This window comes from Physcomitrium patens, chromosome 19 (genome assembly GCF_059467195.1).
Source record: "Physcomitrium patens ecotype Gransden chromosome 19, ASM5946719v1, whole genome shotgun sequence".
Classification (NCBI taxonomy): domain Eukaryota; kingdom Viridiplantae; phylum Streptophyta; class Bryopsida; order Funariales; family Funariaceae; genus Physcomitrium; species Physcomitrium patens.
Genome location: NC_143428.1, coordinates 9,865,674 through 9,884,510, shown reverse-complemented (window position 1 = coordinate 9,884,510; position 18,837 = coordinate 9,865,674). Strand labels below are relative to the sequence as shown.

The 18,837-nt window shown below is 38.6% G+C and overlaps 2 protein-coding genes across 2 annotated transcripts; one reads left to right on the top strand and one right to left on the bottom strand.

Annotated features, from left to right (window-relative positions):
* Positions 1 to 9,917: 9,917 nt before the first annotated feature.
* Positions 9,918 to 12,001, top strand: LOC112272665 (adenosylhomocysteinase). The gene is made up of 3 exons (XM_073529113.2): positions 9,918 to 10,602; positions 10,841 to 11,006; positions 11,096 to 12,001. The coding sequence occupies exons 1-3, from the start codon at positions 10,058 to 10,060 to the stop codon at positions 11,840 to 11,842; spliced, it is 1,458 nt and encodes a 485-aa protein (XP_073385214.1). The 5' UTR covers positions 9,918 to 10,057; the 3' UTR covers positions 11,843 to 12,001.
* Positions 12,002 to 16,268: 4,267 nt separating this feature from the next.
* On the bottom strand, positions 16,269 to 18,559 carry LOC112295940 (uncharacterized). Its single transcript, XM_024547991.3, has 5 exons — positions 17,888 to 18,559; positions 17,534 to 17,641; positions 17,169 to 17,405; positions 16,920 to 17,033; positions 16,269 to 16,815 (listed from the first exon to the last, which is right to left on the bottom strand). The coding sequence occupies exons 1-5, from the start codon at positions 18,101 to 18,103 to the stop codon at positions 16,720 to 16,722; spliced, it is 771 nt and encodes a 256-aa protein (XP_024403759.1). The 5' UTR covers positions 18,104 to 18,559; the 3' UTR covers positions 16,269 to 16,719.
* Positions 18,560 to 18,837: the final 278 nt, after the last annotated feature.

The following is an 18,837-nucleotide window of genomic DNA, read 5'->3' as shown; positions in this document are numbered from 1 at the left end:
AAATATTATTGTTTTAAAAAATAATTTTAGGATTAATAATATTTTTATACTTAACTGGAAAAAATATTAATTGTATTGTACAAAAATCAAGATTACAAGAAATCCAATGTATTTAAGTGTTATATTATCTTAACCACAATAAATTCAAGATAATTAAACTTAAAAGAAGTATAATAATATTAAATATTATTTGATTATAATGAACATTTGTTGCTACATCTATGGTAATGGTTTCATAGATAATACCTTCAAAAGATAAAAGACAACCATTTATGACTTTGTCATATAAAAACTTGGTTTTTCTTTTTACCATATCTTTAAACAAAGTCTTCATCTAAAAGATAAGTTGAGGCTTATAGATCTAAGAAGGCAAAACCTTTATAATTTTTAGTTCTTAAATAAATGCCCATTATACAACAAGGTGAAGGTTTTGAGTAAAGAATAATACCTTTACTAAATATTGCCTAAGATTCTTTTTACATAATTCCTATTATAGCTAAGCAAACTTATTTCTTAATACATAGTCTTCTTTAATAACCATATATTTCATTTTATTACTATATTATTTCTTTAGACAATATTGAGTAGTGTATGTGGGTTCTCTACAATATCAATACAATTTTTATTGATAATATTGAGTCTTTTCTTGCTTAATGAGAGGTTTAAAATATATTCCATCAATTTTCATAGATTTTGGTCAATACAAATTATTTTTAAAAACTTAAAATTTCTAATCATATATTGATTTGTTCTTTTTAATAAAGTCTATATTCTTAAGATCTTTTAAAATATCAATTTTTACATACAATGGATTAATTAATAATATATATTAATAATTTAATTTTAATATTTTTAATTAAAAATATTTACTATTATTTTGTAAGATATATCAAAATTGCTTGATAATGGCTTCATCATTCTAAATTACATTGGAAGTTCTCATGGACATACATATTTATGCTAATAATTATTAAACAATATGAATACATAGAAATAAATAAAAATAAATAAATTTAATAATATCTTATAGAAAAGCTTTTTAAAAGTTTTATAGATGTAGTTACACCTTTATACATATCTATAGATAATTGATAGATTAAAAACCTAGCCAATAAATTAGCCACATGTTGCACTTATTGAAAGATTGCAATGAATTTAATAATATGATACGGCAAGGAATTATTTGCTGGAAAGATGAAAAGATATCATTAAAAGATAGGGAGGATCTTCTTCAAACCAATTTTGGCAAGGGAGGAATGAGAGCATTGATTCAAGATTACCTAAAAGAGCATGAAACACCAACACGAGAAAGTGCAAATTATGGTGCTAGAGTAGATGATGACCTTGATGGAAGTACGAAAACTAGTGAGTTTTGGGCTTCTACCATTTCTACAATGAAAGAAGGAAAATTACCTCGAAAAGCGTTATTGAGGACTACAGCTACAATACGAGGTGCAACAAGTTAGGAGGATCCTGTTGAGTCTCTTTCAGTTCATGCATATATTGGTAAGAGCCAACATGAAGCTTTGATGGAAGAAAAGAGATGAGGAAATTTTAATGATACTAGAGAAGGAAATTCTTCTGAGAGGCAAACTCAAGGAGACAAGGGTCGGGAGGCAACTTCACAAGAATTGCCTATAAAAGATACCTCAGCATCATTGGAAGAAAAAACAAGGGATACAAAACATAAGGGCAAATCAATTGCTTATAAGCTACTTTCTGACATTGAAGCGGCAACAAATTTGAAAGAGGTGTTGGAAGAACGTATATTAAACGCTAAGGTGGAATTCACATTGAAAGAAGTCTTGAGAATTGCAAAGAAGGAGTTTCATGATGTTATCATTGACAACATTAAGTGAAAGAGGCAATTAATGGGCGAGACTGGAATGAGTCGTGCTATTGATGCAAGAATATATAAAGATGAAGAAGTGGTTGATATTGGTTACAAGCAACCAACAAATGAAAAGAATGGGATAATCAACGAGTACGTTTCGAAGATTATAGTGATAAGGAAATGAAAACTTTGAGTCATTATACTCGAAAGCATTGGGCAAGGGTAACTACTAAGGTAATGGTGAAAGTAGGAGATATAGAAGAACCAATAGTTGCTTTTGTTGACCTTGGTTCTGAAATAAATCTTATGTCTAAAGATCTTTATAAGAAGCAAAAATGGCCAATTGATATGGAACATGGATGGGCAATACAAGCAGCTAATAAGACACGGGGCGAATTATACAAAGCTTGTCCACATGTCCAAATTCGGATTAGGGCTGTTGCGATGGAACAACATTTCTTTATTCAAGATACAACGTCTTATCCGTTGATTTTAGGACAACCTTATATTACGGCAACACGGATGGAAACAAAGGTACTTGACGATGGTTCTGCTTATGCAAGGGTACATGGCGAAGATGGAAGGAAAGTTGTATAATTTCTAACAGGACCTCCTAACCATAAACGGAATCGAGATAGGTTGAGGGAGAAACCATTGCCAAAGATTGTTGAAGGATTTAAGGATTTTGGGGAGGTAACTCTATAAAGCGAGATTATGGAAGTACAAAAGAGGAGGTATTCTCGCGAGATGAAGGTACCTTTGATGCCAGTTTTATTGGTATTTTGGAGAATGGAAATATTATGTATAAGAAAGTTAATGATTTTAAAAGAAAAGAAAGAAAAAGATTATATAATATTGAAGGAAAATTATGCAAGTTAGGTACATTGCAAGATGATGAGAGGATTTTAGGTATTTATGAAGAAAATAGACTGGAAGATTCATTAGAATCGATTATATCTATAGGGTTAGGAGATAGTGATAAGATTGTTGAGATTCATTCAAGAGAGGTTTATACCATACTTGAATCTTTTCAAGCACCAGAAGTCATTGTAGAGACGAGATATAAAACGATAGATAAGAAGGTAAAGCTTGTTGCCGGACCATTACCAAAAGATTCTAAGGAACAAATGGAAGAAGCATCAAAAGAAGCAAGTTTAAGAGATCCAATGAGAATTGGACATCAGTTTACTAAAGAGACTTTTGAAGAATTGAAGATTGGTTCTGATGGTTCTTTATTACCGGAAGAAATTACTTGCTTCAAAAAGATGTTGACTAAATAAGGTAGATCGTTTGCCTTCGAATCTTATGAAATTGGGTGTGTGGATCCGAATATTAGAACACCTATGGTTATCTTCACTGAACCGCATGTACCTTAAAATCTAAGACCGATTCCAGTACCGAGGGCACATTTACCTAAATTGGTGGAACTATTAAAAGAAAAGATGAAGATGAAAATATTGAAACCCTCATTTGTGCCGTATTCTAGTCGATGGTTTATGGCACCCAAGAAGAATAGGTCACTTCGGTTTATTCAAGATATGCAATCGGTGAATGCAGTAACTGTCAAGAATGCAAGAATTGGACCTATTATAGATGAATTTGCCGAGGCATTTGCTGGAAGGGCGATCTATTCAATGGGTGACTTGTATTCAGGTTATGATCAATTTCACCTTGCCGAAGGAAGTAGAGATATGACAATAATGAGGATACCACTTGGATTGGTTAGAATGTGCAGTCTTCCTCAAGGCGCGACCAACTCAATTGCGCATATGATGAATGGGATGAATAAGGTATTGAGAGATTTTATTCCGAAAAAGACTATGCCTTTTCTAGATGATGTTCCTATAAAAGGGTGCAGAGAAGGAGATAAGGATGAAACTTTAGATAAGAGAGGGTGTCGCAAATCATATACAAGATTATGAAAAGATTTTAACTCGGCTTGGAGAAGTTCATCTTATATTATCGGGTATGAAGTCCGTATTTGGAGTACGAGAGGTTGTGATTGTTGGACATTTATGTGGATCTTACAGAAGAAAATCAGATCCGACTAAAGTTGATGCAATTGGAAGGATGAAAGAGGATTGTGCTTCTTTAACGGAGGTTTGCAGGTTTTTGGGTGCATGTGTATTTTATCGAATCTGGATCCCTCATTATGCTCACATAGCGGATCTGTTATATGAACTGTTACGCAAGGGTTACCGATTTAAATGGGAAGAAAGGCATATTCAAGCAATGCAAAGATTGAAGAAATTATTGATGTCACCTCCAATATTGAGGAAGGTTGATTATAAGTGCAATAGACGAGTGATTCTTACTGTAGACGCTAGTCCAATTGCCATTGGATGGGCTATGGATCAAGATGATTTAAGTGGGAATAGATTTGCAGTTTGATTTGGAGCTAAAGTTTTAAGTATTCGTCAGCGTGTATACTCGCAAGTCAAAAGAGAACTTTGGGAAGTGGTTTCGGCTACAAAAGCTGAAAAGGACTATTTGATTGGGGCAGTAGTAGTAATTGAAACAGATTGCTTGCCATTGCTTGGAATGATTATTAACTATTCAACGCCACATATTGCAATGTTGAGATGGATTGCTTACATTAAGTCACTAAATCTAGAATTTAAACATGTTATTGGGAAGGACAATTTAGTAGTAGATATGCTACCTTGAGTAAGATATAAGAGGGAGGACGAAATGGTTGAAGACATTGATCACGTCGGATTAAAATTCTATTCAATATCAAATCTTAACAGGGAAGACAAGCTATTTCTTGAAGAATCTTATGAAGGAGAATTACTAGATATTGGTCATTACTTGAATACCTTGACTAAGCAGGGGAATTGGTCTACAAAAAAATTCAAACAAATAAGAAAAAAAACATGTGGATTTTTGCTTCAAGATGGATTCTTATGGAAGAGACCGAAGAAAGGAATTGGAATGCCACAACGAGTGGTAGGCAAAAAAGAAGAAAAATAAAAAATTATTAAAGGAGTTTCATGATAGTTTATAGGCAGGGCATAGAGGAATCTGGGCTACTTTTGCTAAACTCAAGGAACGATATTGGTGGAAAAATATGTATCAAGATGTTCTCTCATTTGTAGAGTCATGTGAAATCTGTCAATCGTATTCTAATATCCGACATTGAGATGGCCTTCATCCTACGTATCCTCTAGCTATTCATTTTAAATGGATTGTTGATTTGGTTATTATGCCAGTTGGGTTATGGCACATGAGATATTTGGTTTTAACTCGTGAAGATTTATCAAATCAAGTAGAAGGAAGAGCATTGAGGACAAAATCTACAGAGGGGATTTGTGGGTTTTTGCTTGAAGATGTCATTTGCGGCTACGGATGCATAGGAAAAATCACTGCAGATCATGGAGAATTAAATGCACAAGAAGCTCGTAAGTTCTTTGAAAGATGTGGAGTTAAATTATCACTAACTACTCCTTATAATCCGGAAGGGAATGCAAAAAGCGAACGTGGTCACCCACCGATTGTGAAAGCATTAGTTAAAGCTTGTAATGGAAAAAATAAAGAGTGGCTACGGCTTTTGTCATTTGCATTATGGGCTGATCAAACAACACATAGTTCAGTGACAGGATATATGCCAGTAGAACTTATGACACGTCAAAAACCAATTATGCCAATTGAAGAAAAGGTACTTACTTGGAGTATTCTATCATGGGAAGATGGATTGATAAGAGAAGAACTTCTGGCTATTAGAATTCGATAATTGGAGCAAAGATCGAAAGATGTGCAGATAGCATTGGAAAGGTTAAAAAGATCAAGGTTACCAAACAAGGCACAATTCAATAAGCAACATCAATTGAGACCTAAAGCAAATGAGGAAGGTGACTGGGTACTTGTTTATGACAATAATCTAGATAATCAATATAGTACTTTGCGGAAATTTTCAAAACGTTGGTTTGGACCATATATAGTAATAACTGTTCAAGATAATGCGACTTAGTCATTACGCAAGTTAGATGGTACAAAATTAAAAATACCAATTACAAGGAAGCGAGTAAAAATATTTAAACGAAGACACGAGGAGATGAATATGGAAGACCTTAATGAAGGTATAGAGATTCCACAGCAAGAAGATGAAAGTGATTTGGATAATGAAGGTGAAGAAGACAAACTTGACGAAAACGTAGGGAATATATTCTAAATCAAACAGTAATTGGGTAAATTGGTGCATACCGGAGGATGCACAAGTTCAGAGGGGGTGGATGTCGTGTTGTAACATGAGTATACCGAGAAAATATAAAGAAATGGGACTTTTATTAATATTCAGTTACCTCGAATATTGGGAGCAACGACCAATTTCAGTGCAATACTGAGAGGCCAGGTTCAGTCACCCCGTTACAATCACCCGGGGTATACTGAAATGCTCCATTCGATTCCAATAACGGAAGTCAACAGGAAGAGAAAGGACCAATTCAACGACGGGTGAGTCTGGTTCAAAGAGCCAATTGGATCCAATTTCAAGACATCCAATCCAGGTCTTACTACGGGCCTCTTAGCCAATCTGATGCGAAAGACCAATTTGACCCAATTGCGGGAACATCCAGGTCTTACTACGGGCTTCTTAGCCAATATGAAACCTGAATTGGTCAGGCGACTCAATGTGGTCCCGATTACGGGGCTCCGATTTCGTTTCAGGCTATTTCGTCCTTTGTGCCATTTCAGGAACATCCTTTCGGTAAAAGGATCTCTTAAAGGTAAAAATGGAGGAGAAAGCTCTGACGGCGGGAGCCAATTCTGGATCCAAGATGGAAGATTGAAGAAATTCAGAGGCTAGGGTTTGAAAGAGGGGAGAATTAGGGTTAAAGGGGAGGATAGGTTAAGAAATGAAGACGGGAGTAGGGATCAAGGAGAGCTTCATGCTTCGGGGCGGGGAAAAAAAATAGAGACTTGGGTTTTTTTTCTTCATAGGGTTTTGGGAAGACTGAGGCAATCGTTGCTGAAGTCAGAGTTGTACTGGTGAATCGAGATTTTAATGAAGTAGATGTGATTACTCTTGACTATTTTGTAAAATCGAGTTACGTCTGTGATGAAGAATTAAAAGGGTGTCTATAGGATTGAGTATGCGGAGTGAATGAAATTTATTGGGTTAATCTAACGAGACTGTCAGTGGATACAAGATCGTGAATATAAAGCAATATCAAAGATTAGCAGTTTGGGTTGTTTGGGGTTCTCTGTAATGTCTAGAGACCTACCGGCTGGGGCAAAAAGGATTTTGGCGAGCAGTCGAAGGACATCCGTATAGATTTATGATATATTCTTGCAGTTGTTTATATTCCAACAGTCAAAAACCGATAAACTGCTTGAATATTAGCGAATCTCCATACTACCTTCTACAGCCAGACGCCCGACGCGTTCTCGAGCAAGAAAGCACGTAATACAACAACGTTCTCTTAGTTATCAATAAAGTATATACTCCCTCCTTTGATTACATTAATGTCAGTCCAAAGTCGATTGATAATTTCAATTGAGATGCAATTTTTTATAGAGCCATAATCTACAAGCACTCAATATGGTTGTCTTCTTAGTTGTCCTATTAGATGTACTAGTCGATTCTTTTTATAATTGTCAAAAGCCATGCCATTTGTCTCTAAGAGATAGTAGCTATTCTTAGTACTTGGTCTTGGTGCCTTTATTAGGTAGCATTGTTTTTTTAATTTATCTCATTATCAACTTAGTGAATTTTGATACTATAAATCCACCTTGATTTGTTGGTGCTTAAATTTTGATGTTTTTAACAAACTCCAATCTGATGGTTTGGCTTCTGACAATAAAAACACGATTTCTTTTATATCAATATTTGTCATCTTTGTGGTATCAATGATCTTTGTAGGACAATAATCTCCATTCGCGTTGGTTGTTGTACCAAAGTGTTAGATAATGGCATAGGACTTCATACCTTAGGTCGTGCTTTACGATTTCAAAAATCTATAGCATCAACCTTCTTTGTAATCTTAATTGCCTCTTTCAATATTTATGGATCTCTTAATTTCACCTCTCACTGGACCCCAAATTTCAAACTTTGTAGAAAATGATCTATCATCTCTACCTCTAAAATATTATTAATTTGGAGATATAGGGATTTAAATCTAGAGATATGATCTTGCATCAATCTAGATTGTCTAAGATTTGCCAATTGATTGCATACTATTTTTTCCTCATTGATGGACCAAAATTGATTCCTAAATTTAGTTTCAAACTCTTCCCAATCACAAAGTCCACCTTGAGTTCTATAGCTTTGAACTCGATGTTGCTACCAAGTAGCTACTACATCTCTCAAATAGTTGGTTGCATATATAATTCTTTCAGTGGTATTTATCCCAAATAATTAGAAGTATTATTGCATGTTGAAGAGCTATTGACATACATCTTTTTGCCTTGAAGTCCCAAAGTATGTACTAAGCTTGTTCAATTTCAGTCTAATAAATGTCGACTCCCTTGTCTTAGAGACTTCTATTTGCCTTTGTAAAGTAGCTATTTGGCCTAAGAGATGTTGTGTTTGAGCTCCCATTTGGGATTGCTCTGCCATATCTTCCATGCTATAATTTTCTCATTAGACTCTACTATTGTAATGCCTTCTCAACTTTTGGTTGATTTTTTAAGAGTAGATTGTGGTAGCCTCAATATAATATCCAATATAACTACAACAATTGAAATTGAACTAGATGATGGCTATCGACAAACTACTAAAGAACAATCTAATACTCGCTTTGATACTAATGAAACATGACCCATCTATCTCAAGAATCTAAGACCCTTCTAATCCACAACAATATAAATTTCATTACAAAGAAGGACACAATAGACAAGAACAAGATTGAATAGAACTAAATAAAATAAGACACAAAAGACAAAATTGAGCAAACAAAAATAAAATAAAATAGAATTGGATAGGAAGATGCAAATCCAAACCTTACTAAGAAAAAAGATCCAAAGCCATATTAGATCATATGCTCAAAAAGCCATGACTAGTCCTATTTATACTTTGTCCAACTATCCTAGAACTTTTTAAAATGTTTCTAATGATAGATCCCACTTAAATAACTGCCCTGAGTCTTTTTTACAATATTCTATAGTGGTCTCCACTTAAATAACCACCCTAAGTTCTTTTTAGAATGTTCTATGGTGGGTCTTATATGGCCTACTAATCTAGCTTCAATTCTAGAAACATCTATAAACTTCTCAAACATGGTTCTAACTATCCATCCCTATGTGTCAACAATATAAATATCTTATTATACCCTAGTAAAAAGGCCCTTCTTTGGTTCTTGGTTGATAATTCCATGGGTTTGGGATCTAATAGTAAAGCAAATTAATATAATTGGATTCCAAACCGATGGGTAAGTAGATGACAACTATACAAAATAACAATTTGATAATGTAATATACAACACAAAAACTAAACAAACTAAGGAACATGAAGCATACATGATCACTTCGTTGCACCAATGTATTAAAAACTTTGATTGCAATTTGGTGCTATTAAATTGGATGCTTTAAATTCATTTCTATTTCTTTCATAATATAATATGATAATCTCATTGTATGTGTTTGGTTGATAGAAGTTCCCAAAAGCAAAAATGTGGAATAATAGATATCAAATTTTTTACACCCAATGTAACTAAATTTCAAATGAAGGATGTGAGCTACAAAGAATCAGGGACCATTTTTCCAGATTTCAGAAACAAACACAATTCAAACCACAAGGTTGAGCACCTACAGTCTTAGAGGTGGTATTGGAAGGCCCCTTGCTGGCGCTGGTGTTCGGTATCATGCTTGTGTGGGGTTGGGGGATATACCAGGCAACGGAGATGTATCTGAAAAAGGATGCCTGGCGCAGTGAAAATCCAAGGTATCATGTGGATAGTCCCAGGTGGCGAATAATCAAAACAAGCAGAGCGATGACGAGCATGGCAAGCAGATCTGGGCATAAACTTAGGGCCTGAGGAAGATGCCGCTTGAGAACGTGGTAGTCAGGTGCCTCCAACAGTGTGAACATATTTTGAGGCTTTATAAGAACTCTCCAAGGGTTTCCATTCTCTGCGTCCCCTCTGTCTCCAGCTTCATTTCGTCCGGCTCCTGCAAGGTTGGGTTGCGGCATCCGCAGCAGCAGCAACGCCCGTTTCGTTCTCTTCGGCCTGCGTTGGAGAGCGAGAGAGGGAGGTTGTGCTGTTAGCGCCTCGCACATTTGCGGATATGGAGCTGTCCGTCGAGAAGACCGCCTCCGGGCGCGAGTACAAGGTGCGGGACATGTCCCAGGCCGACTTCGGGCGCTTGGAGCTCGATCTCGCGGAGGTTGAGATGCCCGGGCTCATGTCGTGTCGCACGGAGTTTGGGGCCGCGCAGCCATTCAAGGGTGCCAAGATCACGGGGTCTCTGCATATGACCATCCAGACTGCGGTGCTAATCGAGACTTTGACGGCTTTGGGCGCGGAGGTGAGATGGTGCTCTTGCAACATCTTCTCCACCCAGGACCACGCGGCCGCCGCTATCGCGCGCGACAGCGCGGCGGTGTTCGCATGGAAGGGGGAGACACTGCAGGAGTACTGGTGGTGCACGGAGAGGGCTTTGGACTGGGGTCCGGATGGAGGCCCAGATCTGATCGTGGACGATGGCGGTGACGCAACATTGTTGATCCACGAGGGTGTGAAGGCCGAGGATGCGTACGCAAAGGATGGCACGCTGCCCGACCCCGAGTCGACGACGAACGCCGAGTTCAAGATCGTGTTGACAATCTTGAGGTGAGCGAGGGATGTGGTGCGGTGGGGTGTGGGTTGTTTTCGAGGGGTTTACTGTTGATGGGGGCGTGGCGTGGGCTCCGTCTGGCATTGGTTGCGGCCGTCTTGTAGGAGTGGGTGGTAGGTCGTGTGGCACATTGGTGTCCGTGCAGAGTTCGGGTGGGGCTAGTTGTTGTTGGGGGTTGTGGTATTGGTGGTTGCGACGAGGGTATTGCTGAGAGGGTGGCTTCTGTGTATCCAGGGACGGCATGAAGGAGAACCCCCAGAAGTACCACAAGATGGCCGAGAGGTTGGTGGGCGTGTCTGAAGAGACGACGACCGGAGTGAAGCGTTTGTACCAGATGATGGACAACGGATCTCTGTTGTTCCCCGCCATCAACGTGAACGACTCTGTCACGAAGAGCAAGGTAATGTGGTCCGTGACTGTCGGATACCTTTCGTTTGGATGTGATTTGATGGTGTGTGGTTGGCGGCTGACGCTTGGGTTGTTGTGCAGTTCGACAACTTGTACGGTTGCCGCCACTCGCTGCCCGACGGCCTGATGAGAGCGACGGACGTGATGATTGCCGGGAAGGTTGCTGTGATCTTCGGGTACGGTGATGTCGGGAAGGGTTGTGCCAGCGCCATGAAGGCCGCCGGAGCCCGTGTTATAGTGACCGAGATCGATCCTATCTGCGCTCTCCAGGCCCTCATGGAAGGCTACCAGGTGCTGAGATTGGAGGACTGCGTTGAGTACGCCGACATCTTTTGCACTACGACCGGTAACAAGGACATCATCATGGTGAGCGACATGAGGAAGATGAAGAACAACGCCATCGTGTGCAACATTGGGCACTTCGACAACGAGATCGACATGGAGGGGTTGGAGACGTTTCCCGGGGTGAAGAGGATCACCATCAAGCCGCAGACGGACAGGTGGGTGTTCCCGGACACCAAGAGGGGTGTGATCATCTTGGCGGAGGGGCGTCTGATGAACCTGGGATGCGCCACCGGTCACCCGAGCTTCGTGATGTCGTGCTCATTCACGAACCAGGTGATCGCCCAGTTGGAGTTGTGGAACGAGCGCACGAGCGGCAAGTACGAGAAGAAGGTGTACGTGTTGCCGAAGCACTTGGACGAGAAGGTCGCTCTGTTGCATTTGGAGAAGCTGGGCGCCAGGCTGACGAAGTTGAGCGATGATCAGGCCTCGTACATCAACGTGCCGGTGGGAGGCCCATACAAGCCCGCCCACTACCGTTACTGAAGGGCCTCTGCAACCAGGCTTGGTTGGGGTGTTTGTAGGCTGCGGTACACTTTTGCTGTTTGTTTCTGAGAGCATCTAACTTGTCGTGACCGATTGGGGGGTCGACAAGGATGACGTTTTTTTAAAAAAGAGAAAGTTAAAAACCATTTATTTTTGATACACATGTCCTCTGGTCGGAGGTGGGTTGTGTATCGAATGTGGGGTTTTCGCGTGGTTGCTGTGCGTGTGTGGTGTCGATCTAGTGCCGCGGCATGTCGTAGCGGGTGCAGCTCGTGACGAGGTGCCGTGGTGGACGCCTGGGTGGGCCTTGGTTGCGGTAAACGCTGTCACAGTGGAGTAACATTTTGGATTATGAGAACGCACTGTCTTTCCGTACTGCCTGGTACAGGGGGACAGGCGTGGCCCAAATGGGGGGGGGTGTCTATAAGGTGTCGTCATAAAGTGCTGTTCAGTAGAGCAGTCAGGGGTGTGGTTCGTGTGCGCGACCTGTTCAGACTGCCGCGTTCCGCACAAGGGGAGGCTACTGTTGTGTGTGTGATTGTGCGATTCGTCGAGGCCATGAGCTTGGTTGGACTGAGTGGCAAGAGGGATGTCACCGCTGGTGACTGCCCATTTGCGAGTTCGTCACGGGCAACCCTCTTCCCCCCCCCTTTCCTCGGGTGCACTTGAATCGTCTGGGGGGAGGGGAAGAGGGATGGGAACTTGCTTGAGCGCCGAATGCGGGACAAGGCGGGTTGCCCTTCACATTCGGGTATGTCCCCTTTTGAGCCTGAATCGTCGGCTGTTTCGACGCGGTTGTACTAATTCATGGAGCATCCACACCCACGGGCGTGTGTGGGATTCCCCCTTCCGTGTCGCTTGGCAGGGGTCGATGAGTAGGTGGCATTCGAGGAACTCACTTGGAAATGGTTACTCAGCTTGGGTTACGGAACATATCTCACATGTCCTAGGTCGCAGTGACCACCGTGTGCATGTCATGCATGCTTGAGGGTGGTTTCATGCCAGTCACAGTTTACATGACGCCCTTGCGATGAGGGCATATGTTTTGAAAGTCTACTTTCTGGTAACTAGCCTCGTATTCGTATTGCGCTTCTGGCAAGTAACACCCTGATGAGTCCAGGGTATCTAACTTTTGGTACTCCCGAGTTGTCCCGTTGAATCAGTAGGCAGCTGTTTCCAGCGAATTTTGAGACATGAGCGTCGCAACTTCTGGCTGTGGTGCCCCTAAACCTTTTCTTTCGGTCCTTTGTGTTTAAGTGTTTTGGCCAAGGTTACTTTGACATGTCACTGTGTCAGCAGAGGCTTGAAGTGGAATGTTAGAAGCAGTGGAGTTATTGCCTCTTTCTTTTCATAGTGGAATGGTGTTGTTGCTTGCTTTATTGTTGCGTTTGTTGGTATGCTCGAGGTATATCTCTCTTCACAATGTATCAATGCTGAAGGTGTATACTGATGGTATGTATGTATGTAGTTTTTTTTGTTTTGTTTGTTTGTTGAAGTATGTTACGGTACTATATGTCCCAATAGTTTGTGGCTTGAGCTATTTTGCATGTCTGTCTTTCCATGTATCACTTACATGATTATATTTTATAGGTTGATGTTTACAGCGAGTATTTTGAGCTCTCATCATTGAATTTGATAATTTGGGATCAACATTCCTTTATGTCGTCGACAGAGTTTGTTTGAATATTTCCCATTTTGGAATGCTTTCTAATTTTTATTCGAGGTTTATATGTCTGTCTTGTGAGTTTAATATAGGACTTTCAAAATCACTCGGTTCAATTTATGTCTCTGGTTTCTTTTTTGATGCTTAGTATTTTTAAATAATGTACAATCTCAGCTATCCTAATATGTGGTCAGTCACAGGTAATAACTTATCTTGTGTACAGGATATTTTTGTGTGGCTTTGAGCAGGAAGAATGTGAGATAAATGGGGTTGGATATAAAATAAGGAAAAATTAGAATGGTTGTTGTGAAATAGTAGATTAGAGTCTGTTGAAAAAAGGATAAACTAGTGAAAGATCTTGATGAGAGGTGCAATTACTGTAGTTTTGCACCATATACAAAAGGTTTGAAGATTGTCTTTTAACATTTTTATATAAACCAAAAAGCTAGTTGTCCAATCCTTTAGTAGCTTAAGTAGCTTCTGTAATGCTGGGGCTCGTTGAATGCCATCCAGTGCTTGACTTCATCGCCGAATGCAGCGAACCAAGTCTCGGCGTACAACGCAAAATCATTCCTATCATGACCTTGGAAAAGATCAATTAGCTTTAATTTTTTTGAATGAGGTCGGAGCTCTGTGAAGTAGGTTCTTAGAGTTAACCAAAACAATCAAGAAACTTGAGAGAGGATGGATGTTGAAACTCACACAACTCTGCGGTCAATCCAGCTGGATTTGAAGCATGAAGAGACTGCGGAAGTCCTTCAAATCATATAATTGTCCCTTTTTAAGACGAGTAGATAATTTTTTTATAGAATCTCAAGGTTTTCTCTAATTAAGTATATATGGATGTTGTCTTTCCAGGTTGGAGAACCATTTATATTGTATCTTAGCGTTTATCTTAATAACATTTTTAATTTTAATTTTAATTTGGCTTGATTTGGATATTGTAACAATTGAAACAAACAAAGGGTGTTTTTTTGGTACTCGTACAATTAACAACTCTTAACACCAATTTTCTTTTGTTTCTCTATTCTTCAAAACATTTCTAGAAGTCAATTCTAGTACTTATTTTTTCTTATTTTGAATCCATCTTATTGCTAATGGTGTATCTTTGATTCTAATAAATCTTGTTTATAAAATTTAATTAAATGAGAGATTAAATTGACATATTCATAACATATTTAGATGGTTCCAAGATGTGTTTATTATAAATATATCAATCTCAATGTTTAAGATTTTTAAATTTAAATCTTGACATTGTCTTAAATCCAAGACATCTTGCACTTCAAATACTTCAATGTTATCTATTTTAATAAGCAATGATGGTAGTTGTTTCTTTTATGATATGTTGATTGTATTTCAAGACATTAATTAAGGCACAAAGATTAGAAGATAAATATCTTTTACCATTATTATTTGAAATAGATATGCAATTAAATATTTATGATAAGCAATATTAATGTATTTTTTAATAATAAATAGACCAAACCTTCAATGAACCAACTTGTCACAATGTTGATTTATTTAGATGTTATGACAAAGTAATTATAATTTATTATCACTTTTGAATGGAAGTCATTTTTTCTTAGAGTTATATATTAACTTTTTATTGTTTTTGAGCTATCTTTAGTTTTACTTTTCTTGTGTTTGAAGCTCTATAATTATACTTGCTAAATAGATTACTACTATAATTTTAACTTTTGAAAAGTCAAAAAGTATGGAATTTTGGATAACAACCACAATTTGCAAATACAATTAGAAAATTGTATTATATTATTGCATGAAGATTTTCCTGCTAGTAATATGATAGTTATATAATTGTCTTGTTGATAATTTATTGTACATTGGAGAAGTTATTCTAATACTTTCTTTAAACATTGTTTTTTTTACTTAATCTTTTGTATCTTATATTTTCTAAATAAATTGAAGATAAAGCTTTGATATCAACCTTTAATTTGTTTAGTTACATCTTTCTAAATCTTGATACCAAAGAGATCATTAGGTAAACATAATGTCTATCAGATTTCTATGATATCAATTAATATATATTTTTTAAAAACAAATCATTGTTTCTTTATTATTAATAGAATTGTTTTCTGTAAAGCAATTCTTAGTTTGGTTTGACAATCTATCATTACAAATATTTTCGTTGTAATATTTTGATATGGAAATATTATTAGTAAAATCCATTTAAAAAATAATCACAATTGTTTTGGAAGAGGTAGAGGCTGAAAAAATCTAAAAGATTTATAATAATGAATGTTTGCTTATGTTCAAGTATTGCAAGACGAAACAAATGTTTTGAATTTTAATTTGTATATAAGGTTATTTTTATTTTTTGAAATAATTTGTAAATTAATAGAATTATGTTTCATAGTTTGGACACAATTCAATTGTGCAAAATCATGCTTAAGTTTTGAATTACTTACTTATCTTTTATAGAAATAATAATTTCTTTGAAAAATATCATACTAATTTTAATCATTACAAGACATTTTAGAACATCTAAAATAAAAAAGTTTATTTTAAAACTTAAATATATATTATTTAAAAAAGTAACATGAACTAAAATTGTTGACTTTATATGTTGAAGACGCAATTGCAATGGTTTTAAAGTGATGGTTTATTGTTAATTATACTTAAGGAGGAAATGAGCAGTTTTCACGGTAGAGTGTAGGTCCTTGAATTTGATTTTCTTTCGAAAGCAGAATGGAGGAATCAAAGAACACGAGAGGTTGGATACATATTCGATACCAAACTTACTAATTTTCAATGAAATTGTGATGATCGATTGAAACAGTATGTCTTGAAAATTGTTGAAATTGTTCTGCTGTGCATTCTAGTGTGCTACATTGTAACTTATAAGCTACAGATGGGAGGTCTTCGAAGCTTTGATCGATGCTTTAAATTCATTCCAACATTAATCAAGTCCATGTGGCTGAATTTTGCTTTTCAGCCAACAGTTTTGGAAAATGATACTTAGTGATTGAACTACTTCGGTGATCGGACTAGTTGCCATGTACAAAATTCCTCCCACAGCACAGAAATGACCACTTCTTTCCATGTTGACAGTTTCAACATCCTCGGCGATGTTCCTCGGCGATGCTCCTGCAGCGCTTAGCTCTGTTTGTGATCAGTCTTGCGGGTCATTCTCTGTCTTCAATGCTCATATAAATGTGTACAGTTGACGCGTACCCTGTGGTAACTTGTATGACATTCACCTCGAATCTGGACCGGCAAGCAAGTTGAATGCCACACTACTCGCCATTTGTGCGGGTAGCAGTAGAGCTCGGTGCTTGGCCCAAAGTGGGAGCTGCATATTCCAGAAGTCGTTGAGAAGTTGGAAAAGTTGGTTGTTGATAATCAAGGAAAATCGAAGGATTAAGTATGCCAGAATCGTTGAGGGATTATGTATACCTGGCTGAAACACATTGCTAAAGGGCCCAAGCACTGAACCATGTCAGAGGCAAGTCGTTCACAGATCTGAGACAAATCACTCGCTCTTAACTTTCTCCCTTGCCTGTCACTGGTCTGCACAAACACAAAATGGCTCAGACATATCACAGGATTGAGAAAATGACGGGTTGAGGGCGATAATACACCGTTTAAAAGTTGAAGTTGGAGGAGTGATGCCTGAAGAAACGTCGAATGAGACGTTGATTATACCTGAAGGATCTCCATAAGGTGATTGAGGTCATGGTCGTAAGTGCTCTGGAACGGCAAAGACGTTAGCTTGAGCATTCTCTGAACCTGCTCGAGATCGTCCTCCGCAATGGTTGAGAACTCCGGAATTGCCATTTGAATTGGTGCGGTTGATTCAGCTGCAACTGCTGTGGACACTCGAATAAGGGCTGCCAAGCCCTTTCCCATCTGGTTGATTACTTTCTGTCGCATGGCATCGTTCTGCGATTATCGAAGCTAAAATGCATCAGGGTGAGCATCCAAAATCCATGCTCCATGAACAAAATTTACAATTGGACGGCAATGGTAATCATGCACAATGTCAGACTCTCTCAAAAATGTTGACTCACCTCCGTTCCCAGACAGTGTTGTAAGGCGTCTGTCACAATTAGCGTCACGGCATCCTCGATACACTTGCAGTTGCCATAATCGTCTCGAGCTGCTCTACACCCGACAGCCTGCAAATCAAACGACGACAATTATTTCCACCATCACTGCAAACAAACTCGCAGTCAAGGCGCAATTTCATCGGTTCGGAGAGAATTTCACTTGCGAACATATGACTCGTCAGATACTGTTGTGATGAAATGAGAGATGATCGTTATCAAACTGGCTTTGGAGAGAAAACGAAGCATGATATGAGCTGATTGCAACATGTTGGAAAGAATATATGAATAAAGTAAATGATTTTAGAATGAGCTTACGTATCGAGGTTTTTCTATTCTATTTGTGGTCTTGGTGGGTTTTCTTCCAAAAACTTGGGACTTAATTGGATCAATTTTGAAGAAGGTACGGGCAGGAGCGCGAGTGATGCCTCGGTGTATGAAGGATCCGCCGAATTCAATCCTGTCTTGTTTAACTGTTGAGCTTGTTTGCGAATTAGGCATCCCATATGTACGAATTGATGGAATTGCAGCCATTGTGCCAAATATGTTGGATGAAGACAAGAGACTAACTTCAATTCTCAGCAATTTCACTATTTCCGACTCACTATTGTCGCCACAACTGCCAATCTAAAAATTTGGTTTAAGGACAACGCAAGCCGATCGTACCCCTCAATTACTAGAACTACACGCCGTTCGTCCAGATTTCACAGAATGGACGCGGATGTTCAGATTCTCTCAATGGAATGATAACCCACACAACGCTTCGGAATTTCGCTCAGAACTGGACACAAATGCAGTAAGCAATAGAGTTTCGTCGCAGCTGGACCATGATTTCCAAACCCTCCCAAGCTTCCGATTGAGAATTCTCAAATCAACTACCCCTCTTCGACACTTGCGCGCTACTTGCAATCAGTTCAGAGTTCGGAAGCTCAGCAAATGGTCGCAGCAGCAGCTACACCAATTCTCTCAGGTCGTCAGCACTCACACACTCGTGCATCAATTGAGATTCTATTCCCATGATTTGTCAGCTGCGGCACTTATATAACTTCCTGGATCAGACAGCGCGTAGACGACAAGCAAGAGCCCGCAGTCTCCAACAGACCCTCTGACCTTCCAAAAGGAGTATCTGGGTAAACAACCGCTAACACCCACCATTGAAGAATGTAAACGATTCCCGAGCAGATTCGTTCCATCCCCACCAATGTAAAACCGAGTAGTTCCTATTGATAGCAGTGGTTCAAACCATGTTTCCCAATGAAGGGTCGCGA

Bases quoted from the DNA above. Each gene is read 5' to 3' on its own strand.
- LOC112272665 (XM_073529113.2), top strand. From the start codon at position 10,058: ATGGAGCTGTCCGTCGAGAAGACCGCCTCCGGGCGCGAGTACAAGGTG. The intron at 10,603-10,840 runs GTGAGCGAGGGA...CTGTGTATCCAG, and splicing joins ATCGTGTTGACAATCTTGAG to GGACGGCATGAAGGAGAACC. The intron at 11,007-11,095 runs GTAATGTGGTCC...GTTGTTGTGCAG, and splicing joins ACTCTGTCACGAAGAGCAAG to TTCGACAACTTGTACGGTTG.
- LOC112295940 (XM_024547991.3), bottom strand. From the start codon at position 18,103: ATGGCTGCAATTCCATCAATTCGTACATATGGGATGCCTAATTCGCAA. The intron at 17,034-17,168 runs GTATAATCAACG...GTGTTTGTGCAG, and splicing joins ACCTTATGGAGATCCTTCAG to ACCAGTGACAGGCAAGGGAG. The intron at 16,816-16,919 runs GTATACATAATC...TGGAATATGCAG, and splicing joins TAGCAATGTGTTTCAGCCAG to CTCCCACTTTGGGCCAAGCA.